This window comes from Mandrillus leucophaeus, unplaced genomic scaffold (assembly GCF_000951045.1).
Source record: "Mandrillus leucophaeus isolate KB7577 unplaced genomic scaffold, Mleu.le_1.0 Scaffold30, whole genome shotgun sequence".
NCBI classification, from domain to species: domain Eukaryota; kingdom Metazoa; phylum Chordata; class Mammalia; order Primates; family Cercopithecidae; genus Mandrillus; species Mandrillus leucophaeus.
The window spans coordinates 1,288,093-1,310,583 of NW_012103143.1; the positions used below are offsets into that span (position 1 = coordinate 1,288,093).

At 44.6% G+C, this 22,491-nt stretch overlaps 1 protein-coding gene across 4 annotated transcripts in view; it reads left to right on the forward strand.

Moving 5' to 3' along the window:
- Positions 1-22,491, forward strand: part of KDM2A (lysine (K)-specific demethylase 2A) — a 153,088-nt gene that overhangs the window by 124,945 nt on the left and 5,652 nt on the right. For 3 of the 4 annotated variants that reach the window (XM_011986973.1, XM_011986974.1, XM_011986975.1), the window contains 6 exons: positions 1,064-1,458; positions 13,227-13,310; positions 15,412-15,681; positions 16,199-16,330; positions 18,316-18,405; positions 20,114-20,826. In XM_011986973.1, coding sequence (XP_011842363.1) covers positions 1,064-1,458; positions 13,227-13,310; positions 15,412-15,681; positions 16,199-16,330; positions 18,316-18,405; positions 20,114-20,826 — 1,684 coding nt within the window. Of the gene's footprint in view, positions 1-1,063; positions 1,459-10,262; positions 10,619-13,226; positions 13,311-15,411; positions 15,682-16,198; positions 16,331-18,315; positions 18,406-20,113; positions 20,827-22,491 lie in introns of those variants that run through there. The other variant, XM_011986976.1, reaches the window with a different exon arrangement.

The following is a 22,491-nucleotide window of genomic DNA, read 5'->3' on the forward strand; positions in this document are numbered from 1 at the left end:
TGGCGCATGTCTATGGTCCCAGCTCTTTGGGAGGCTAATGTGGGAGGATTGCTTGAGCCCAGGAAGTTGAGGTTGCAGTGAGCCATGATTGCATCACTGCACTCCAGCCTGGGCGACAGAGCGAGACTCCATCTAAAAAAAAAAAAAAAAAAAAAAAAAAAACCCCACATCTAATAATACACATCTGTTAAAACATGGAAAGAAAATATATTGTACTGTTCAGTTGTTATCGTAGGGTGGAGGGATAAGGAATGACTTATTTACTGCTTTGCATCTTCTTGCATTTTCTAAATTATAATAGAAAAGACCAGTGAACATTATCACTGTGTTTTGACTATCAAAATCTTCCTTTTCAAAAATAGTCACTTTGTTTTGTTATTTATGTTGTTAGGATTTCAACTCCAAAGCTTAATTTTAAGACCAAAACTTTAGACCCCAAAAAAAAGTTTGATTTTTTTTGTTGTTTTGTTTGTTTGTTTGAGACAGGGTCTCACTCTCTTGCCCAGGCTGGAGTGCAGTAGTATGATCACAGCTCACTGCAGCCTCAACTTCCCAGGCTCAAGCAGTCTTCCCACCTCACCCTCCCTAGTATCTGGGACCACAGGCATGCATCACTATATGCAGCTAATTTTTTTAATGTAGAGATGGGGTCTCATTATGTTGCCCAAACTAAAACTATTTTTTAAAGATATGTGCTTCTTACTGTCTTCTCTTTTAAAAGGTAATGAAATTATAATCCCAGATTCAAGCTTTAACTTTAACTTACAACCACTTTGATAAGTAACTGATTTCTAGTACACAGTTCAAAGACTAGGTCCTACCCAAACTTTAAAAAACCCAATTGACTGTTACCTAGATGTCCTCCTAGGTCAGGATCCTGTTTTTACCTGTAACTGTGATTTTCAACAGTGGACAAATGGGTTGGCATAAAGATAGACCATTTTTTTAAATGTGGTGATTTTGTCATTTATAGCCTCAAGGCCCCTGTCATGCCACCTATTTCTCTTGCTGATCACATGGCAAAGTGAAATGTTCTTACTGCATTTTTTCTTCATATTGGTAGATTTGGAGTTAAATGGGTTGGAGTCTGGGAATGGGGATGAGGAAACAGTGGATCGAGAACCCCGACGCTTGAGCAGCAGGCGTTCTGTCCTCACTAGTCCTGTCGCGAATGGGGTCAACCTGGATTATGATGGACTGGGCAAAACCTGCCGAAGTCTTCCAAGTCTGAAGAAAACTTTGTCTGGGGACTCATCTTCTGACTCTAGCCGGGGATCCCACAATGGACAAGTGTGGGATCCCCAGTGTGCTCCCCGAAAGGACAGGCAAGTGCATCTGACCCATTTTGAGCTTGAAGGCCTTCGCTGCCTTGTAGATAAGTTGGAGTCTCTGCCACTGCACAAGAAATGTGTCCCCACAGGGATAGAAGATGAAGATGCTCTCATTGCTGATGTAAAGGTAAGGATTTGATGTGTTTTATGACAACTACTGATCCAGCTATGGCAGTCAGTTTCCAGATTCAGTGGGAGAAAGTATAGGAATTTTGGATGATCTCTGGTACAGTCAGAGAGAAGTTAATATGCCTATGTGTTTGTTATTGCTGCTCAATGTTTTCATTCCTAGAATGAGGTTATGTCCCTGTTTTGAAAATACTAACATTTGTGTGTTCATTGAAGACTTAAATTTAGTCTTAAACATAGGTTTCAGGCCGACCCCAAAAATAAAGGTGACCCTAAGAAAATATTTAAGAAATGTTACATTAAACTTAAGTTACCTTGAGATAAAAAGCAGGACAAAAGTGACTGATAGGAATCTCATTCTAAGCAGATTGAGGGAAATGAAATTGTTCTATGCTGGGTTAACGTTGAGTAGCTTTAGCATCTTTAGATTCACATTTATTTAGCATCAAGACAAATCCATCGAGAAAAGCATCATTTTAAAATAATTCATCCCAGGGCCGGGTGCGGTGGCTCATACCTGTAATCCCAGCACTTTGGGAGGCCGAGGCAGGTGGATCACAAGGTCGGGGGTTCAAGATCAGCCTGGCCAAGATGGTAAAACCCCGTCTCTACTAAAAATACAAAAACTAGCCAGGCATGGTGGTAGGCACCTGTAATCCCAGCTACTTGGGAGGCTGAGGCAGGAGAATCGCTTGAATCCGGCTTGGGTGGAGGTTGCAGTGAGCCGACAGAGTGAGACTCCATCTCAAATTAAAAAGAAAAAAAAACAATTATCTCGGCGTGGTGGCGGGTGCGTGTAATCCCAGCTACCGGGGAGGCTGAGGCAGAATCTCTTCAACTTGGGAGGTGGAGGTTTCTGTGAGCCGAGATCACATCATTGCACTCCAGCCTGGGCAACAAGAGCAAAACTCAGTCTCAAAAAAAAAAAAAAAAAAAAAAAACTTAAAGAGAATAATTTTGTGACCTCAGTGAAAATGGACTACATGTCTCATAGTAGGTCTTTTCCATCCTTGATTCCTCATTCAGGTTTTCTGTGGCCACCACATAACCAGATGAGGTGCTCCTTAGCTTCTCCTGACCACCTCAGGAAAGAATTCCAAAGACTAGGATAGGACTTCATCTTTTATTCTTTTTAAAATCAACATTTTAATTAGATCTTATATTGTTTATGTGTCAGTGAAAAGGTAAAAAAATAACAGAGGCCTAAAAGGGGCAAAAACCTGATAAAGTTGGTCCTCCTTAGTAGTGATAGAAACTGGACAGTTGGTGTTATAGTTTGGTTTTATAATGTTTGCTATAAGAAGAGGCAGTTGATACTATCATGGCTTTCATTTATGGGAAGAAATTACAACGTTCCAGGTAGGTGTGGTCCTACTTCTATAATGATTTATATGTGCAACAAAACAAATTTAGCCATACTTTCCCAGACTCACTTCATACCCTTAAATGGACAAAGGATATTCAGATTCTTCATTTCCGTTGTGGTAAGACTTATATTCCATTATGGATGCATGTGGGAAACTTTAAATTGTGACTTTTTTTTTTTCTTTTGGAGACAGAGTTTTGCTCTTGTTGCCCAGACTGGAGTGCAATGGCGTGATCTCGGCTTACTGCAGCCTCCACCTCCTGGGTTCAAGCAATTCTCCTGCCTCAGCCTCCTGAGTAGCTGCGACTACAGGAGCGTGCCACCACGGTGGCCCAACTAATTTTTATATTATTAGTAGAGACGAGGTTTCACCATGTTGGTCAGGCTGATCTCAAATTCCTGACCTCAGGCGATCCACTCGGCTCAGCCTCCGAAAGTGCTGGGATTACAGGCATGAGCCACCACGCCCGGCCTAAATTGTGACCTTTGAGACTTTTAACTTGTATAATTGTTAGGGACCCTAAGAAAAAAGACTTACAAGGTTGCACCTCTAACATTCTTTTGGCCTGGGTATCTGTATTTCTAATTCATGATTTTCAAAAAAGTCTTTTCAGCCCTAGGGAATGTCTGTAGATAGATTTGACCTCATTGAATTCAGTTGTAAAAAGCCATATTATAATCCACTAATCAATTATACAAGGTCAAGTGTGGCAGAAATACACACACTCAAACTATTGGAGGCTGAGCGTGGTAGCTCACGCCTGTAATCTCAGCACTTTGGGAGGCTGAGGTAGGCGGATCACTTGAGCCCAGGAGTTTGCGACCATCCTGGCCAACATGTCGAAACCCCATCTCTAGAAAAAATACCTATATATATAAATCAGCTGGGCATAGTGGTGCGCACCTGTAGTCCCAGCTACTCAGGAGGCTGAGGCAGGAGAATCACTTGAACCCGGGAGGCGAAGGTTGCAGTGAGTCGAGATTGCGCCATTGCACTCCAGCCTGGGTGATGGAAGTGAAACCCTTTCTCAACAACAGCAGCAACAAAAAAACATTGGAGTAGTTTAACTAGTTAAAGTAGCTAAATAAGGAGATTTAAGGTGACAGAGTGGTACAGTGGTATACCAAAGGAAAAAGTAGAAAGATTTGGGTTAAATATTAAGCAGAGTTAGCAAGAAGAGAGATGAGTTAAGAAGAAACATCTAAAAAGGAGGCTTAGCGTTATGAAAAGTGTCTGGAGAGAGCTTGCTTGTGTTAATCAGGGACCACTGAAAAAACGTGACTGCCATCACTGGCTAAGATATAGTGGCAGAGGCCAGAGCATGAGGAACAAATAGCCAGTGAGATGACTACACAGGCTGACAGTGTTTGAATTCTCCCTCTGGAGACTTATCCACACCTTCTCGTTTACCCAAAACCACAGTCAAAATGTAGCTGACATCAGAAGACAACAGATTTAGATTCCAACTCTGCAGGTGTAGTTTAAGATCAAATAGATTAATTATTCCTATATTTGATCAGTTTTGCTAAATCTCAGAAAAGATATAGCAAGCTTAGAGCTTGAATACCTTGAGAATCTGAGCATCACTCAAAAGAAAAAAGCATTAGATTGGGTAGGTACTGAATCACTCCACAGCTGGGGACTTTGCATGCTAGAAAACTTGATGCTTATAGCACTGATTGGCTACACTTCAGTGCGGGACAAAGCTAATGCAGTTTACCCTTCCTGCAGAGAGAGGAATTGTTTGCTGTTGTAACTTATCTGGCTTTCAGAAATAATTAGTAGAAGAGATGAGGGGGAAAGTGGTAGATGAGATATTCCTAATATTCCAAGGAAAAAATAGTGCATTTCAGTGCTGTGATAAAAGGGCTCTGGGCCGGGCGCGGTGGCTCATGCCTATAATCCCAGCACTTTGGGAGGCCGAGGCAGGCGGATCACGAGGTCAGGAGATCGAGATCATCCTGGCTAACACGGTGAAACCCCGTCTCTACTAAAAATACAAAAAAATTAGCCAGGCGTGGTGGCGGGCGCCTGTAGTCCCAGCTACTTGGGAGGCTGAGGCAGGAGAATGGCGTGAACCCAGGAGGCAGAGCTTGCAGTGAGCCAAGATCGCGCCACTGCACTCCAGCCTAGGCGACAGAGCGAGACTTCGTCTCAAAAAAAAAAAAAAGGGGGAGGGCTTTTAAGATTCTTAAAGGTTAAGTTCTACAGTGTTGAAGAACAAGTCATAGAATATAGAGTTGAAAGGGGATTAAGTGAAAAAGCAGGACATTAAAAAGTACTGACTTAGGCAGGGCCCAGTGGCTCACACCTCTTGTCCCAGTGCTTTAGGTGGCAGAGGCAGGCAGATCACTTGAGACCAGCCTGGGCAATGTGGCGAAACCTCATCTCTACAAAAATACAAAATTAGCCAGGTGTGGAGGTGGGAGGATCACTTCAGTTGGTCAAGTTGAGGCTTCAGTGAGCTGCGATCTCACTACTGCACTCCAGCCTGGGCAAAAGAGTGAGACCTTGTCTCATAAAGAAAGAAAGTAGGCAGGGCTTTCAGTGAGCCGAGATGGCGCCACTGCACTCCAGCCTGGGTCTGGGTGACAGAGTGAGACTCCGTCTCAAAAAAAAAAAAAAAAGGTGACTTACTGGTAAAGCTATCAGCGTGTATATAAGGTTCTGTTTGAGAGGGGTTGTGGGTAATGTTGACTCCTGAAAGTGTGCATAGGTAGAATGGGGTTCTCCTACTATGAGAATTTTTGTTTGTTTGTTTGTTTTTTTGTTGTTATTTGTTTTTTATTGAGACGGTGTCTCGCCCTGTCGCCCAGGCTGGAGTGCAGTGGCGCAAACTCGGCTCACCACAAGCTCCACCTCCCAGATTCATGCAGTTCTCCTGTCTCAGTCCCCCAGTAGCTGGGACTGTAGGCGCCTGCCACCACGCCTGGCTAATTTTTGTATTTTTAGTAGAGACGGAGTTTCACCGTGTTAGCCAGGATGGTCTCGATCTTCTGACCTCATGATCTGCCCGCCTCGGCCTCCCAAAGTACTGGGATTACAGGCGTAAGCCACCGTGCCCGGCCTTTTTCTTTTTCTTTTTTTTTTTTTTGAGACTGAGTTTCATTCATTTTGCCCAGGCTGGAGTGCAATGGCGCAATCTCAGCTCACCGCAGCCTCTGCCTCCTGGGTTCAAGCGATTCTCCTGCCTCAGCCTCCTGAGTAGCTAGGACTACAGGCACGTGCCACCATGCCCAGCTAATTTTTGTATTTTTAGTAGAAATAGGGTTTCACCATATTGGCCAGGCTGGTCTTGAACTCCGGACCTTGTGATCCACCTGCCTTGGCCTCTCAAAGTTCTGGGATTATAGGCGTGAGCCACTGAGCCTGGCCAAGATCGTCTTAACATTTCTAAAATTGATAAGTTGTGTTATTGATATATGTTGAATAAAAAAGTAGGACATGGAACAGTATGTATACTACGGTCCCATTAATGTAAGAAAAAGTGTATGCGTGTTTGTGCATTGCAGAGGAATCTAGAAGGGTACATCCCAACCTGCTGATAGCAGGGCATAGTAGGGTGGTAGTAGTCATCTGGAAGAATTTGAGGTTTCTTTATTTTTGTGAGTTTTGGTTTTGTTTTGTTTTTTTTTGAGGTGAAGTCTTGCTCTGTCACCCAGGCCAAAGTGCAGTGGCGTGATCTAGGCTCACTGCAGCCTTGGCCTCTCGGGTTCAAGTGATTCTCCTGCCTCAACCTCCAGAGTAGCTGGGATTATAGGTGTGTGCCACAACGCCTGGCTAATTTTTGTATTTTCAGTAGAGATAGGGTTTCACCATGTTGGCCAGGCTGGTCTTGAGTCTTGACCTCAAGTGATCCGCCTGTCTAGGCCTCCCAGAGTGCTAGAATTACAGGCGTGAGCCACCACGCCCAGCCAGAATTTGAGTTTTTAATCAGATTGTTGTTTTTGTTGGTATTTATTTTGGTGATAAAGGAATTCTTAACATAGGTGCCTATATAAAAGAAGTTTTCAATATAACAATATATCTGGCTGCCCAGCTCACTTAATAAAGCAAATTCGGTGTTGTTGAATACTTTTCTACCTTCCTGTTTTCTCTAAACATTTTGATAAGCCTGCCAATCATACTTTGTGAGCTTTGGGTAAGTTACTAAACTTATGAAAACCTATTTTCTCCTCTATAAAATATCTCTGTGAGATTATTGTTAAAATTAACAAGATTAGTAAAATACTTAATAAGCAGTGCATTATTACAGCCAGAAAAAAATTAGATGTTACAAATATATGAGGTTCACTTATTCCACTGCTCTGAATAATGCCTGCCTACTCTGTGTCAGGAATCAGATTGAGTGTTAAGGAAACTATGCAGACATGCCATGGTCCTAGTCCTCAAGGGCCTTGGAGTTCAGTGGCAAAGCAGATATAAAAGTGAGCTAAGTAATAGGAAATAAGTGCAGTCCAGGTTTGCAGGTGCCTGGCATGACACAGGGCACAGAGCAAATGAGTGAGAGTGGCAGAGTCTATCCTGAGGGAAATAGATGTTCGTCGTCTTAATTCATCAGCTAATAAACTTTCCTGTTATAGGATATAAATTTATTACTACAACATTATATAAGTGGTAAAAGCTCTCAATTTATAAATTGGAAAATTGTTATTTGTGATGTAATAGGCTACTGATACTCTTATCTAAGAATCTTAACATTTTATTTTGGAACTATGATCTAAAAATTTATATTAGGCCCCATCCCAGGAGTATGATGAGATTGAAGCAGAAACAGTTATGGTTGCAAATAACTCCAGAAATACTAATTAGGAATTATCTTCAGCTGATAATTTGGGGGTTATTCTGACACTAATAAAAGAACTAGTAGAAGACCCAGTATAGTTAGCTCTTATTCCATTAAGCCAGATTTTTAAATGTTTTTAAATTTTTCATTATTATTATTATTAGCGATGAGGTCTTGCTGTATTGACCAGTCTGGTCTTGAATCTTGAACTCCTTGCCTTGAGCAATCCTCCTGCTTCACCCTCCCAAAGTGCTGGGATTGCAGGAATGAGCCACCTTACCCAACCAAGTCAGCTTTTTTTTTTTTTTTTTTTTTGTCCTGGGTCCAGGCTTACAGATGTGTGTTTTTTTGTTTTTTAAAAAAAGCAACCTAGGCCAGATGTGGTAGCTCATGCCTATAATCCCAGCACTTTGGGAGGCTGAGGCAGGAGGATCACTTAAGGCCAGGAGTTCAAGACCAGCCTGGGTAACATAGTAAGACTCCATCTTTAAAAAATCAAGAAATTAGCCGAGCATGGTAGTGTGCACCTAATAATCCCAGCTACTCAGGGGGCTGAGGTCTAGGCTGTAGTAAGGTGTCATCGTACCACTGCACTTTAGCCTGGGCAACAAAGCGAGACCCTGTCTAAAAAAGAAAAAAGGCCAACCATACAAATAAAACTTTATTTGCAATATTTACTAATAAGATATTTGTAAAAATTCGTACATTCTTACTGAATAGAAAGTTTTAAGTAATATAACTCAGTTATGAGTCTTATATGGTTAAAGCACTTATAATTATTTTAAATATTTTCCTTATATTCTTGTATTATGTAATGTCATGGTCTTAGTAATTCTTATCTTTTTTGCCTATCTTTTACTCTGAATTAGCAGGAGGGGGAAAAGTTAGGCCTGGTTTAATTTGTGATTTGGAAACTTAATGGGAGTGAGTTTCCTAGTGCTCTATCTGATTTTTGTCCTTTCCTGGTGGTCTCTAGAATTTGTACTTGCTGCAACTTGAACTTATGTTTGTTTTAAAGTAATATGTTTTATCTTAAGTATTCATACTTTATCATCTCTGTAATATAAATAGCACTGAAGATCAAAATAAGCATTTTCCAAGAAGACCTCTCAATAGCTAGATCACTGTTAAGGAAAGCTTTTCAAACAAAAATAAGCCGATTGCACTGGGTCTTGAGTCTTAAGATACAGTGCCAGGGAGAGGTTTAGGGTTAGGATGTTCATATAAGCATTTCCAGGAGGAGCTCAGCCGAGAGCACAAAAGTCTCTCCTTCCTCTGGTAAACTACAATGAAAATAACATATGAAGCCCCTGGTAGCAAAGCCCCAGACTTTAGAAAGCCTAGTTAGCCACTAAATCTGTACCAGAAACTCACTGAAACAACTGTCCTGGAAATAAATAAGAATGCTTAAGAGCTAGATGTTTAAATCAAAGCATCTGCAAAAAAGGCAAGTTACCTTTGTAAAAGTCTAAAAATCACATAAATTCAGACCCAAACTGTTTCTGCTAAGTATTTGATTCCTATTGAGGTTCTCCCATGCTGATGTTTGGTACACTGTGGATCCCTAGAAACTCAACCAGAGTGCACCCTCTCTTCCTCCTGTAGACTGAAGGGAGTGTGTGTTCAGTCTGAGCTTCATCCCAGCTGGGGATCCAGGAATCAGGGTTCGGTGTGTAGAGGTGTGAGCAATACCTGTCAGTCTGAGTGGCTGTAAGAAGGTAGTGAGGTGTCTTGACAGGATGCAGGACTGGCTGCTTCATCTAGGGAATATCAAGAATGAGACAGGCAAACAGACTTGAATAGAAACGGAAATCCAAGAGGATAATCTTATAGGCAGAGGAGACTGCCAGAGTTGGGAGAAAGTGTATTCCCTGGTTTCCTGCACCTTGTTTAGAGACAGGAGGGCAAAGTATGTTGCCCTTAGGTTGTGCCTCAGTTGTTTGACTTGTTCCCGGTGGAACCGCTGCAGGATTGCTGCACGGACATTTCTAGTACTGTAGTGTGGGGGTGGAGTCCTTGTCAAAATCAGAAGCAGGCATCTGTTTTAGATGTAGTTGATGTTAGCCATGTTTTATTGAATATCTCAATATTGGCTGACATGGGCCATTTCTGAAGGTTTTTTGGAACACGTAGGCAGATTCTGGATTGTGGGCTGGGAGCAAGTTAGCGAGGGCAGGTGAAGCAGGCAGTGCGCAGGAGAAGATAACTCCAGGAACTCAGCTCCCGTGCCTAGTTCATCCAGAGAAGCGGAACTTTGGGCGACCCCCCTATACTTGCTGAGAGGGGAGAGATAAGTGTGTGTGCAGTCAGCCAGAGAGCTCTGGCAGTAACAGTGAGAGGTGACCCTGAGGGGAAGGGTGTAGACTGAGACAAGGACAAATGTGGGCCAAGGTGCCTAGTGTAGCCTGCAGAATGAGTTAAAGCCTTCCCTTTTGCTGGCGCCTTCAGAAGTCTGCCACCGGGAGCCCTCAGGGGGCTGGCCCTAGGTTCTCCTATTGCAGTGGTGGTGGGAGGGAGACAGGGCGGGGGCTGTGGCTGAGCTCCCCTCCCTGGCAGGGCCTCTTCCAATCACGAGGAAGAAAGCAGTTGCTGAACACACCCCCTCCCGGCTCTGCAGCAGAACGGCTGGGCCCTCTGCCTGGCTCGCTCACTCTCGCTCGGCTCCCCCTCCTGCCATCTTCCGTTGCAAAGCATTTCTGGGAGCTGCATGTGGGTGACGCAGCAGCATTGTTCGCAGGCACAGGAAGCCGCGGCTGAGCTGAAGGGCTCGAGAAGGAACCCAGAGCGTTGCACGCTGCTCTCTCTGGGTAGTCTGAAGGGTCAGAGCTGGACTGCCCTGCCGTATGTGCTCTGGGAGATTCCAGAATATTCAAGTAAATCCGGATTTTCCTAGAGGCAGAATATCTAACTCCTTCAGGAGAACTTCCAATACAGAAAACAAAACAAAGACGCTGGGGAAACTTCACCAAGAGCCTCGGCAGCTCCAGAGCGACGGGAAACGAAAGGTCAGGCGGTCGATCGGCAAACCCTTTCTGGTTTGGGGTGCGTGTAACTATAGGGACTTTTGTCTCAGTGAAGAGGCAGAAGAAACTGTCTGCTGCCTGCCGGGCGAGTCCAGGACAATGCTGTTACTTGCCTGAGCCGTCATTGCACTTGTTCCCTCACCTGGTGGGATGTGCTTTTGAATTGGGTTGCTTGGCTTTTGAGAATCCTTTCCCTCTCTGCCCAGGCACCTTCTGTTCTCTTTCCCTTCCTGTGATCTGTAGGGTGTGGGCCTGTGTTTAAATGTTCTCCCGAATGCCTGGAGCCGAGATAGGCGTCAGCCTTTCCCGCACTCCACCCCCGCTCTCCTATCCCAAACCCCCTCTAGTGAAGGGTGGTGGCTTCTTTATATGGTTTCTTGTAGGGCCTCAGCTGGAGTCTGCCTTTTTTGATGAAAGCAGGGCGTGCTTGGTTGAATGGCCCCAGCAAAATAAGGCTTGGAAGGAAATCTGCATTTCCCTCCACACCCACACATACCCCAGTAACTGAGTCCTGTATGTGTGAACAGCTGCCGCCCCCCACACACACACCGACACAGTTTTCTGCCTACCCTTCCCTACTCCCCACAGAAATCTTGCAGGTAGAATTAGACTGCTTTTGGTGAACAGTTAAGTTCCTTTTCTACTCTTAAACAATCGCAGATCTTACTGTGCAGTCTGTTTTGCTGAAAGTGGAAAGTCCCCATTTGTGGACAGCTCAGTTCACTTAGCAGAGGAAATGGGCAGAGTCCTACTCTTCGGCAGTGTGAAGTGGGGGAGGGGAGCCATGCACTCCCTAGCACACATTTTGAATGGACCTGAATTTTTCACCCTAGGGAGATTAGGAGCCCATACCAGAGCCTTGTCCCACGTGGCACCAGACCCCGCCTCTTCACCCCCACGCTGTATGGTACTAACAGAAAAGGATGCCATAGCAACTTGAAGTAAATAAAACGTCGGCAAATGAAATGAGTTTGGGGGAAGGTGAGAGGCATCTGGAGACTTGGCAAAAAGGGATCTTAGTAGAGGAGCTTCTTGGCTATGAGATAAAGGGTCTTTCTGAGTCCCAACTTTGGGATTTGGAGCAGGAACCTTAAGTTAAGAATGAAAATACATAACAGTCCTGGTCTCTGGGGTAGAGCACACAGGATTATGAGAACAATTATTAGCAATGGCCCAGACTTGCTAACCTGTCCAGGATCAGAGTTTAGTATTTACTGAAACAGTTACCGTCCTGTACATACCTAGGGTAGCCAGAAAAGGAATCATGTAACTTGTCTCCCAGATTTGAGTTATTTTGCTGTTGGTGTTGCTTTAGGGCTCATAAGGTCAGAAGAAGAAGGATTTCATTATACTAGAAGATTTGGGCTTCAGGAATTTCTGTGTAAAACAAAAAGATTTGGCCAGTTGTGGTGGCTCACGCCTGTAACCCCAGCACTTTGGGAGGCCGAGGCAAGCGGATCACCTGAGGTCAGGAGTTCGAGACCAGCCTGGCCAACATGGTGAAACCCCATCTCTACTAAAACTACAAAAATTAGCCGGGTATGGTGGCAGGTGCCTGTAATCCCAGCTACTCAGGAGGCTGAAGCAGCAGAATCGTTTGAACCAGGGAGGCAGAGGTTGCAGTGAACGAGGTAGCACCACTGCACTCCAGCCTGAGCAACAGAGTGAGATTCCATCTAAAAAAAAAAAAAAAAATTTGTTCCAAAGTAACAGTCAACCAGTGTGATTCACTTAAGTGGCATTTTCTCACTGTATCATTGTTCGTAAGTCATTTAAATTTTATTGGTAATGCCATGAGAACTGTTGCCCCTAAGATTGTTCCTTTCCCCATTTAAAGGAATAAAGGCAAATAACAGACTCTGTGGGTGTGTGTGTGTGAGAGAGAGAGAGAGAGAGAGATTTGAGATTGAGATTTCTGTAATCAGCCTTAGAAGAAAAGAGCCCTGGGTTAAATCAGCACATTAGGCTGTACCGTTCATCTCATTAATTCTGTATTAGCCAATCATTTTTATGCCACTTGGCTCACATATGAGAAATGAAGGCAATACTTAATTACCTGATAATATTCACTAACTGGTGTAAAAAGTGAAGAAGCAATAATAAAGTTTTACTGTCATATGTATGAGAAGCTGTATGAGAAGTAACACTTGTCGCCACAGTAAGTTAGTTGTTTCAGTGTGTTAGTATAATGAGTACACAAGTAAGGGATTGGGAGCAAAGGTGAGTTTGAAGTCCTTTCTGCTCCCCCACCACCACCACCCGCCCCCTGTAGAGATGGGTCTTGCTCTGTTTCCCAGGCTGGTCTCAAACTCCTGGCTCAAGTGATCTTCCCACCTCTTACAGGCATGAGCCACTGTGCCCAGCCTCAAAGTTTTCATAATACTGCAGCAGCCTAAGTTTGAGTTTTCTCCTTCACCTTTGATTTATTTGTTTTCCAGTGAGTCTCTGTACGAAGGGCAAATACAGACAGTTGCCACCCTGCCTCCCTTGCTACTCAAGGGTACTGAGGCAGAGTCTGGATGCTGTTCAGGGTGGTTGGCTCTTTGTTCACCCTGCCCTGATTTTTCCTTCTTTCCCCTCCTACCCTTAGATTTTGCTGGAAGAGCTTGCCAACAGCGATCCCAAGTTAGCCCTCACTGGAGTTCCTATAGTACAGTGGCCAAAAAGGGATAAGGTAAGAAACTATGTTGTTTGATTTTTAGGCTGCTTAAGCCTTTTGTTAGTTGATGATTACCATTCTGGGGGAAAAAAGAACAACTAGAGGCAGATGGCTTTTGGTGCATTAATACAAACTGACAGAAAATCATTACGCAGTTCTGTTTTGACTTGTAAGTCAGGGTAATTGGCTATCTTTGGAGGTGACTCTCTTAACGGAACTATCAAACTGGGAGGCCTCCCTCCAGATTCAGATGCCAAATTGTGCATTTGTTCATCAAAATGCATCCGCTTCTGTCCTTGTGACCAGTTACTCAGTTATCTTCACAGATATGATTGAAAGCCAGTTAAAATAATTACATAGATATCTAAAAGGAGCACAGGTTTTCTTTGATGTAGTGAGATCATTCTCTCAAAAATCCCCTTAACCTGGACTTTGCAGTATGGAATTGAAAAGAGAAGAAAGGGGCCAGGCATGGTGGCTCACGCCTGTAATCCCAACACTTTGGGAGGCCGAAGCAGTCGGATTACCTGAGGTCGGGAAGTTGAGACCAGCCTGACTAACAGGAAGAAACCCTGTCTCTACTAAAAATACAAAATTAGCCAAGCGTGGTGGGACATGCCTGTAATCCCAGCTACTCGGGAGGCTGAGACAGGAGAATCGCTTGAACCCGGGAGGCAGAGGTTGTAGTGAGCCGAGATCGCGCCATTGCACTTCAGGCTGGGCGACAAGAGCGAAACTCTGTCTCAAAAAAAAAAAAAAAAATAAGAAAGGAATTACTGTCAGCTAATAAACTGTCAATTATGAATTTTCATGCCTCTTCAGTTTAGATCCTGTATAATTTTTTTTGCCCATACTGTCCTCTATCAAGGTTACATATTAAATAAATGATAGCATTCTGATCCTGGCCATGAATTTGGCAAATAAATTAGGCTTCTGTTTGTTGTTCTGTAGCTGAAACTTGCAAAGCCATCACATTCCAGGGGTGTTTAGGCAGAATATAAAGGTATGGAGTTGAACAATATATTTAAAGAATCACCTCCTCGTCCCTAGTGGGAGGAGTCCCACTTGGCCTCTGCTTGGCCACAGGGGACTGCCTTAAAACAATTCAGTCATTTCTGGTTTTTGAGTATTTTGTGTCAGAAAAGTGTTTAAGATATGGTAAGAAATTAAAGTAGTAGGAAACATGGTCCTTGTCCTTGAAAAGGTCACCAGCAGGGTAAATACGAATGCTAAGAAGTGTGTTCCACACTTAAATATTATTGGAGGGTCTGCTGTGTAGCAGGCTGTATGCTTAGATTTGGAGTACTAAAGAAATGAGCAAGACTCGTTTCACCCTAAGGTAGTTTACTGTCTTCTTTAGGAGTATAATCTGAGCAGTCAGGATGAGGAAATATTGGAGGGCTCCTGGAGTGACTTCGGTACATGGCACTTAACACAGAAAGCTCAGGGAGGGATGAATCTTAACAGCTCTGCAAAATGAAAGGGAAGCAGCTGAATTAGTAGGCCAAAGGGCTAGGACAAGGGCTGGCAAATTTTTCTGTAAAGGTCAAGATAGTAAATACTTTAGGTTTTGTACGCCACACAGTCACAATTTATCAGTTCTACCATGGTAGCATGAAAGCAGCCATTGATTGGCCAGGTGTGGTGGCTCACGCCTGTAATCCCAGCACTCTGGGAAGCCAAGGCGGGCGGATCACGAGGTCAGGAGATCGAGACCATCCTGGCTAACATGGTGAAACCCCGTCTCTTCTAAAAATACAAAAAAATTTCCTTGGCGTGGTGGCGGGCGCCTGTAGTCCCAACTACTCAGGAGGCTGAGGCAGGAAAATGGCATGAACTCGGAAGGCGGAACTTGCAGTGAGCCAAGATCAAGCCACTATATTTCAGTCTGGGCAACAGAGCTAGACTCTGTCTCAAAAAAAAAAAAGCAGCCATTGATAATACAAAAGATGAGTTGTGTGTTAATAAAATTTATTCTAGAAACAAGCAGTGGGCAGATCTGCCCGTAGGCCATAGTGGGCCAAGCCCCGGGCTAGGTATGCTACCATGTAATCTTCTACCCTCTCCAGTCTTAAAGCAACCTGATATATTTGACCTCACTGCTTTCTCTTTCCAGCTTAAATTCCCCACTCGGCCAAAGGTGCGGGTTCCTACCATCCCCATTACAAAGCCTCACACTATGAAACCAGCTCCACGGTTAACACCTGTGAGGCCAGCTGCTGCCTCCCCGATTGTGTCAGGAGCCAGACGGAGACGAGTGCGATGTCGAAAATGCAAAGCCTGTGTGCAAGGAGAGTGTGGTGTTTGCCACTACTGCAGAGACATGAAGAAGTTTGGGGGGCCTGGACGCATGAAGCAGTCCTGTGTCCTCCGGCAGTGCTTGGCAGTGAGTGATCTGCTGGGTAAAGAATTTGGGGGAGGGGTGGCAGTGCCAAAGGAACTGAAATACATATAGTGTAAAGTTAAAGAGACTTTAGAGTTGGAAAGAAAAGGTTTATACTCTCTTTTTGGCTTTATTTTGTACCCCAGGTTTAGATGGAAGGTATCCAGTACTAAAAATCCAATTTAATCTTTTGGCTTTACCTAATTCCAAACAAGAGACCAGCATTTGAAGGGCAAATCATTGCCTTCTTTCCCCTCTTCAAGTAGATTAGAAAGGACTGGGGAGGCCAAGGATAGGCCAACTGAAAATAAACTAGTCTCTAGTACCCAGGTGGTTGAGTCCTCCTCTTCCCCAGTCATTTTTCCTACCAAAAACCTCCCTTCTCTCCACCCTGCCTCCATGCTTCCAGGTGTTTACTAGAGAATTATAGGACCCAAATCTCCCATCTTCAGTTTAAGGGAAACTGAAATGATAAGGATCTGAGTCAGTTCTCTTGGATCCTATCTTTGTCCTCTTGTAGCCCAGACTGCCTCACTCAGTCACATGTTCCCTCTGTGGAGAGGTGGATCAGAATGAAGAGACACAAGACTTTGAGAAGAAACTCATGGAATGCTGTATCTGCAATGAGATTGTTCATCCTGGCTGCCTCCAGGTGAGGAGAGCTATAAGGGGTTCCTTAAGTCTCAGCTAATGGAGTGAGTGACACAACAGAATGGGACACCTGTCATGGGAGTGCCAGCATCCCTACTGTAGGCCATCACCTCTGTGGCCACATAATGCAGTGGTCTAACATCAGCCCTTGATTCATATACATACAATGTGTCAGGCACTGCATTAGACCCTGAGGATAGAACAGTACACAAAACATACCCACTTCCTGTCCTCATGGAGCTTACAATCTGGCTTCTGGACAGCGTATGTAGAGTCCCCAGGCCATAATGGAACTGCATGGTGTGTTTTGCAGTGCCTCAAGCCTTTAGTCATCTCTGATACATACTTCAGTGTACCTCTGGATATTAGTTCCTAAGGGAGAGTGAGGGTAATAGTATCAGGTAACATTTAATGAGTGCTGAGTGTGTATCAGGCTCAGTGCAGAGCTAAATAGCTTTAAAAAAAAAAAAAAGTAATAAAAAGTAATAAATTCAGATCTCAGCCTCAGAGATTGAGTCCAGCAATGGGCCTTGTGTTCCAAAAGCTCCCCTGGTGATCCGAATTGTGTAGCCTGTGGAGAATCACTGCTCTATCAGCTAAAATCATGACTGTTGCCTGACAGTGATAATAAGACACTGTCATTCATGAGAAGCAGCCCAATTTCAGAAAGGTTAAAATGTGAAAAGTATACCTTTTATAGATTTTTGGTTTTTTTGAATACTATATAGCAGCAAATCTATAACAGAAACATTAATAGGTCAGTATATGGAGACATTAAGCATATGTTGAATGAAGAACTGGGTTTTTGTTTTGTTTTGTTTTGTTGTTTTTGAGACATAGCCTTGTTCTGTTGCCCAGGCTAAAGTGCAGTGGCAGGATATCTCCCAGGTTCAAGTGATTCTCCTGCCTCAGCGTCCCTAGTAGTGGGGATTACAGGCACGTGCCACTGCGCCCAGCTAATTTTTGTGTTTTTAGTAGAGATGGGGTTTCACCATGTTCGCCAGGCCAGTCTCAAACTCCTAACCTCAAGTGATTCACCTGCCTTGGCCTCCAAAAGTGCTGGGATTATAGGTGTGAGCCACTGTGCCTGGCCTGATTCTTAGGATATTTCAACGGCATTACAATCTTTTTTTTTTTTTTTCTTTTTTTGGAGAGATAGTCTCACTATGTTGCCCAGGCTGGAGTACAGTGGTGAGATTTTGGCTCACTGCAGCCTCCATCTCCTGGGTTCAAGCAATTCTGCCTCAACCTCCTGAGTAGCTGGGATTACAGGCATGTACCACCATGCCCATCTAGTTTTGTGTTTAGTGGAGACGGGGTTTCACCATGTTGGCCAGGTTGGTCTTGAACTCCTGGCATCAAGTGATCCGCCCACCTTGGCCTCCCAAAGTGCTGGGATTACAGGCGTCAGCCACCGTGCCCGGCCAGCTTTACAATCTTAAAAGTTTGTTCGATTAGTTATAACTTGGTGAAGATTTAAATGGTACATATTACATCTATTAACATACCTCAAACCCATAGAATTGGTGAAATAGGGTATTCCATGATGATGATAATGGCTAATACAGAGGGTTTGCCGTATGCCAAGTATTTTGTTAAATTCTTTACACAGTGAATAATTTAATCTTCACCACAACCCTATAAGGTGGGTTTTGTTGTATCCCTGGCAATTATAATGTTGTACCTCTGTGTGTGTTAGTTCCTGAGGGAGAGTGAAGGTAGTAATGTCAGCCATCATTTTACAGTGGAGAACACTGAGTCACAGAGACTAGAGCATTAGTCCCTAAACCCAAGCTATCAGAACCTGTGCCCCACTGTCAAGATCAGGTTCAGCACCATTGGCTATTTGGGGCTCGATTGCTCACAGTTTTTCTCCCTTTATGGACCAATGTTATTGATTAGTGAGTAACTCTTCCCAACTGTGTTATTGTTTGATAAAGGAAGCTTGAGAGATGGGCTTTCAAAAACATCTCTGTCTTCCTATAGATGGATGGAGAGGGGTTGCTTAATGAAGAATTGCCAAATTGCTGGGAATGTCCAAAGTGCTACCAGGAGGACAACTCGGAGAAAGCCCAGGTAAAGGAACCTTATCAGATTTGCACTGTGACAGAAAAGAGGCGTCAAATGTGGGGGATTGATATACTTTTGCCTTTGCGTTAGTGTTCACATGGTTTCTCTGACCTAGGAGATTATTTTTGTTTGGTTTGGTATGTTTTTTCTTTGGTTAATTTTTAGTATTTTCTTTGTTAGAGTTTGTAGCATTGTTTTTTGTATTACTAAATATTATTCCACTTGGAATCTGTAAATTCCTAAGGTCCTTTTATACTCTGGGGCCCTACAAAGAGAGGAACCACGACTGGGCTATTTGAGGAGAGAAATTAGGTGAGTAGGATCTCGCCTAAGGAATGTTAACTAGAGGGGAGGCAGTGGCCTGAGGCAGCCAGTGAGTGCAGCAATGTACTTGAGCTTCCAGTTAAGCAGGTTCACATTTTTGTCATCTTCACTTTTGTGGCCTGGCAGAAAGCCCTACCCTGCCCATCCCACATGCCCAAATGTGTCATGCAGAGGCAGCCCCTCCCCCAGAGAGGACCAGCGCTATGACCTTGGCCCAAAGGAGCTGAGGTTGCTGACCAGTGGTTGCCAGTAATGTCAGGGCCAAAAGGACTGTAGTTACTCGGGCTGAAAAGGCAAGACGAGCTGTGGACACCTACAGGAGGAGATGGCTTTCCGAGTGCCAGTCTTCCAAGGACCCTTGCACAGGAGCGGGGAAGGGGGCAGAAGGGAATTTTCTTACCTTCTTTTTATTTCTTCCCACTTGGATACTAAGATAGTTGAATTTTTCAATCTATTTGTCTTTGAGGGCAAGGATTTTTGAAGTTGACTAGGGCCAAAGTTCTCCCAAGTTCTTGAGCTAGTGGCATTTACATGTGTCTTCACTAGTGATGTTGAGTGTTTGCATCTCTGCTGTAGCAGATGTGTTGGCAGATGCTATGTTTTAGTATTATCTTCTAATACATTGGAAAAGGTAGCACCCAAAAGGTGGTAATTTTCTTCCAACCATAATGATCAAAAAATGTAAGGAGGAAAAGAGCAGATACCAGGGTTGTTGCTTAGAGACATAAAGTCTCCTTGCAAAAAACCTGAACTACTGATATGGTTCCTAGTGGAACATGTTTACTGGGCTTTGTCATAGCATAGTCATAGTGGGCTCCAGGAAAGGACAAGTATCTGGAGAGCACCAATGCCACAGATAAAGTTGAGGGCTCTTGTGGGATTCCTCACCATACTCCTGAGTGAATCTCCCTGTAGCAACCCAGTTTCTCACAGAGGTTCTTGTTCTCTGCTTTATTATTCACGTGGGGGATGGAGTGGAAGATGCAGCCTGGTAGAGTCAAACTTAGACTCTGGTAGAGCTAGAAGCCAATGGTGTTTACCGCTGTCAGACTCAGGATCTTAGTTCAAATGGTATATGTGGGCTTTTTCCACCGTGAAACAGAACGTCTCTTGGGTGAAAGAGGTAAGTCAGAGACACAATTAAAAATGGTCAGGCCAGGTGCAGTGGCTCACACCTATAATTCCAGCACTTTGGGAGGCCAAGGCAGGCAGATCACTTGAGCCTAGGAGTTGGAGACCAGCCTGGGCCGACTCTGAGGGAATGACCCCCTCTCCAACAGTGACCTTTCTTCTCTCTGGTCCCCTGAGAGCAAGGGAGGTCCACCCTGTCTGTTCAGAGGCTTTGGAAGAAAGGAAGCACTGATGTTGCTTTTCTGGGCCTGTTTTGCAGAAGCGGAAAATGGAAGAGAGTGACGAAGAAGCCGTGCAAGCCAAAGTCCTGCGGCCCCTGCGGAGCTGCGATGAGCCTCTCACGCCCCCGCCTCATTCACCTACTTCCATGCTGCAGCTCATCCATGACCCGGTTTCCCCCCGGGGTATGGTGACTCGGTCATCCCCTGGGGCTGGCCCCAGCGACCACCACAGTGCCAGCCGCGATGAGCGCTTCAAACGGCGGCAGTTGCTGCGGCTGCAGGCCACAGAGCGCACCATGGTACGGGAAAAGGAGAACAATCCCAGCGGCAAAAAGGAGCTGTCTGAAGTTGAGAAAGCCAAGATCCGGGGATCGTACCTCACTGTCACGCTACAGAGGCCCACCAAAGAGCTCCACGGGACATCCATTGTGCCCAAGCTGCAGGCCATCACGGCCTCCTCTGCCAACCTTCGCCATTCCCCCCGTGTGCTAGTGCAGCACTGCCCAGCCCGAACCCCCCAGCGTGGGGATGAGGAGGGGCTGGGGGGAGAGGAGGAGGAAGAGGAGGAGGAGGAGGAGGAAGATGACAGTGCAGAGGAGGGGGGTGCAGCCAGGCTGAATGGCCGGGGCAGTTGGGCTCAGGATGGAGACGAAAGCTGGATGCAGCGGGAGGTCTGGATGTCTGTCTTCCGCTACCTCAGCCGCAGAGAACTTTGTGAATGTATGCGAGTGTGCAAGACGTGGTATAAATGGTGAGCAGGGATTCAGGGGGTCAGGAATTAGGGGTATGGGAGTAGGTGGCAGGTTTTCCATATGAGAACAGCATGCACCTTAGCATCTGAAAGCCTGTGGGGTCCTATGAGGAATGAATTGACCCTTTTTCCCAAACTTTGGGTCCTGTTTAAAGATGTGGGCCAGTTGTGCCCACAGATGTCATTAGGGAACTTTAGCCATTTGCCTCCTGGCCCCGCTCTATACTTTCCCATCTCTCTTTGTTATGGGGAGGGAGACTGATTTGGGGAATAGGTTTGTAGTCTGTGCTAAAACTTCAGAGTCTTGCGGGCTGAAAATTTCCTCCTCAAGTCAGCTGAACTCATCACGTGTTGGTTGAGAGCCTGTGATGTTCTGTTCACTCTTCTGGTGCTGATAACACAGATGACCTCACTTAAGCCCCTGACTCAATTACCTTCCCATTCAGTGAGAGAAGTGGGCATGCTTTTCAAGATGAATTTGAAGGTGCTTATATTTTTCTTCAGTTTCAATGCTCATCCCCGCAAACCTGGATCAGAATTCCCTTTTCCAGCAAGCAGAGTCCAGTTTTGAAGCTTCCTTAATGAGAGCTACCATTTCTTCTTAAGTTGGACAGACACTTGGGGGAAAAAATTCGTAGTGATAATGAACAAGGAGCTTCCCATTGGGCATTGTTGGTTTTTCCTTAAGCTCTGGTATATATTTACTGTAGGAGATATCCTTTTTATCTGGGTCACACACATCCTATTACAGTAGTGTGGTGTCCTGACCAGTGACATTCACTCAGGAACTTTTTAGAAATGTCAACTGTCAGGGCCCTCATAGGCCTCTTAAATCAGAACCTCTTGGGTGGGCCCAGCAGTCTGCTTTAACAAGCCCTCCTCCAGGGGACTCTGATGCATGCTCGGGTTTACAGCAGCAAAATCTACTGTATTGTCAGCAGCTTGCTTCTGCCATAGAAGCTTCATGTGCCACTGGTAAAATTTTTTCAGTCTTTAAATAGACCTGTTCTTTGCAAACATGAGTTTATTTCCCAAATCTGAATTAATGCATAGCGTATCTAAATTCTCCTTAATATTTATCTGTATAGGACTAGTAGGACTGCTTGACTCTACCTCTTGGTTTTCAGGGCAAGGCACATCAGATTCCCATTATGTGCTGTCTCTCTTCCCCTGCCAACCAGGCTGGGGGGCAGGGGCTATAAAATATTAAATGGAAGCCAGCATGTTGTGGTTTGTGGCCTGTAGATTTGTAGACTGCAGTGGAAAGCCAAGCCTGTCCCTTTCACTTCTGGTCTGGACTGGCTAGAAAATGTCAGGATAGCACCAAGGCAGAACTTGAGGGTGGGAGAGGACTCTGTAAGCCTGATAAAGAGCCTCTTTCGACCTGATACAGTAATAGGCTGAAGGCAGGGTGAATTGTGGATGTGCTGAGTAGCACCCTGCATTTCAGGCAGCTGCGAGTGACTGACAAGGGACAGAATGGAGCAGCCTTCTTAGCTTTAGACAGTAAGAAGTCTAGAAACTTTAAGAGGCTCCCTTATATACACTTCAGCAGGAACCATGCCATTTTAATGCAGATAAAGGGATTATAGACTGTTGCTTGCTGTGTGTCCCTAACAACTGTTATGTTCTCAAACACTCCAGAATAAATCAGGGTAAAGTGGT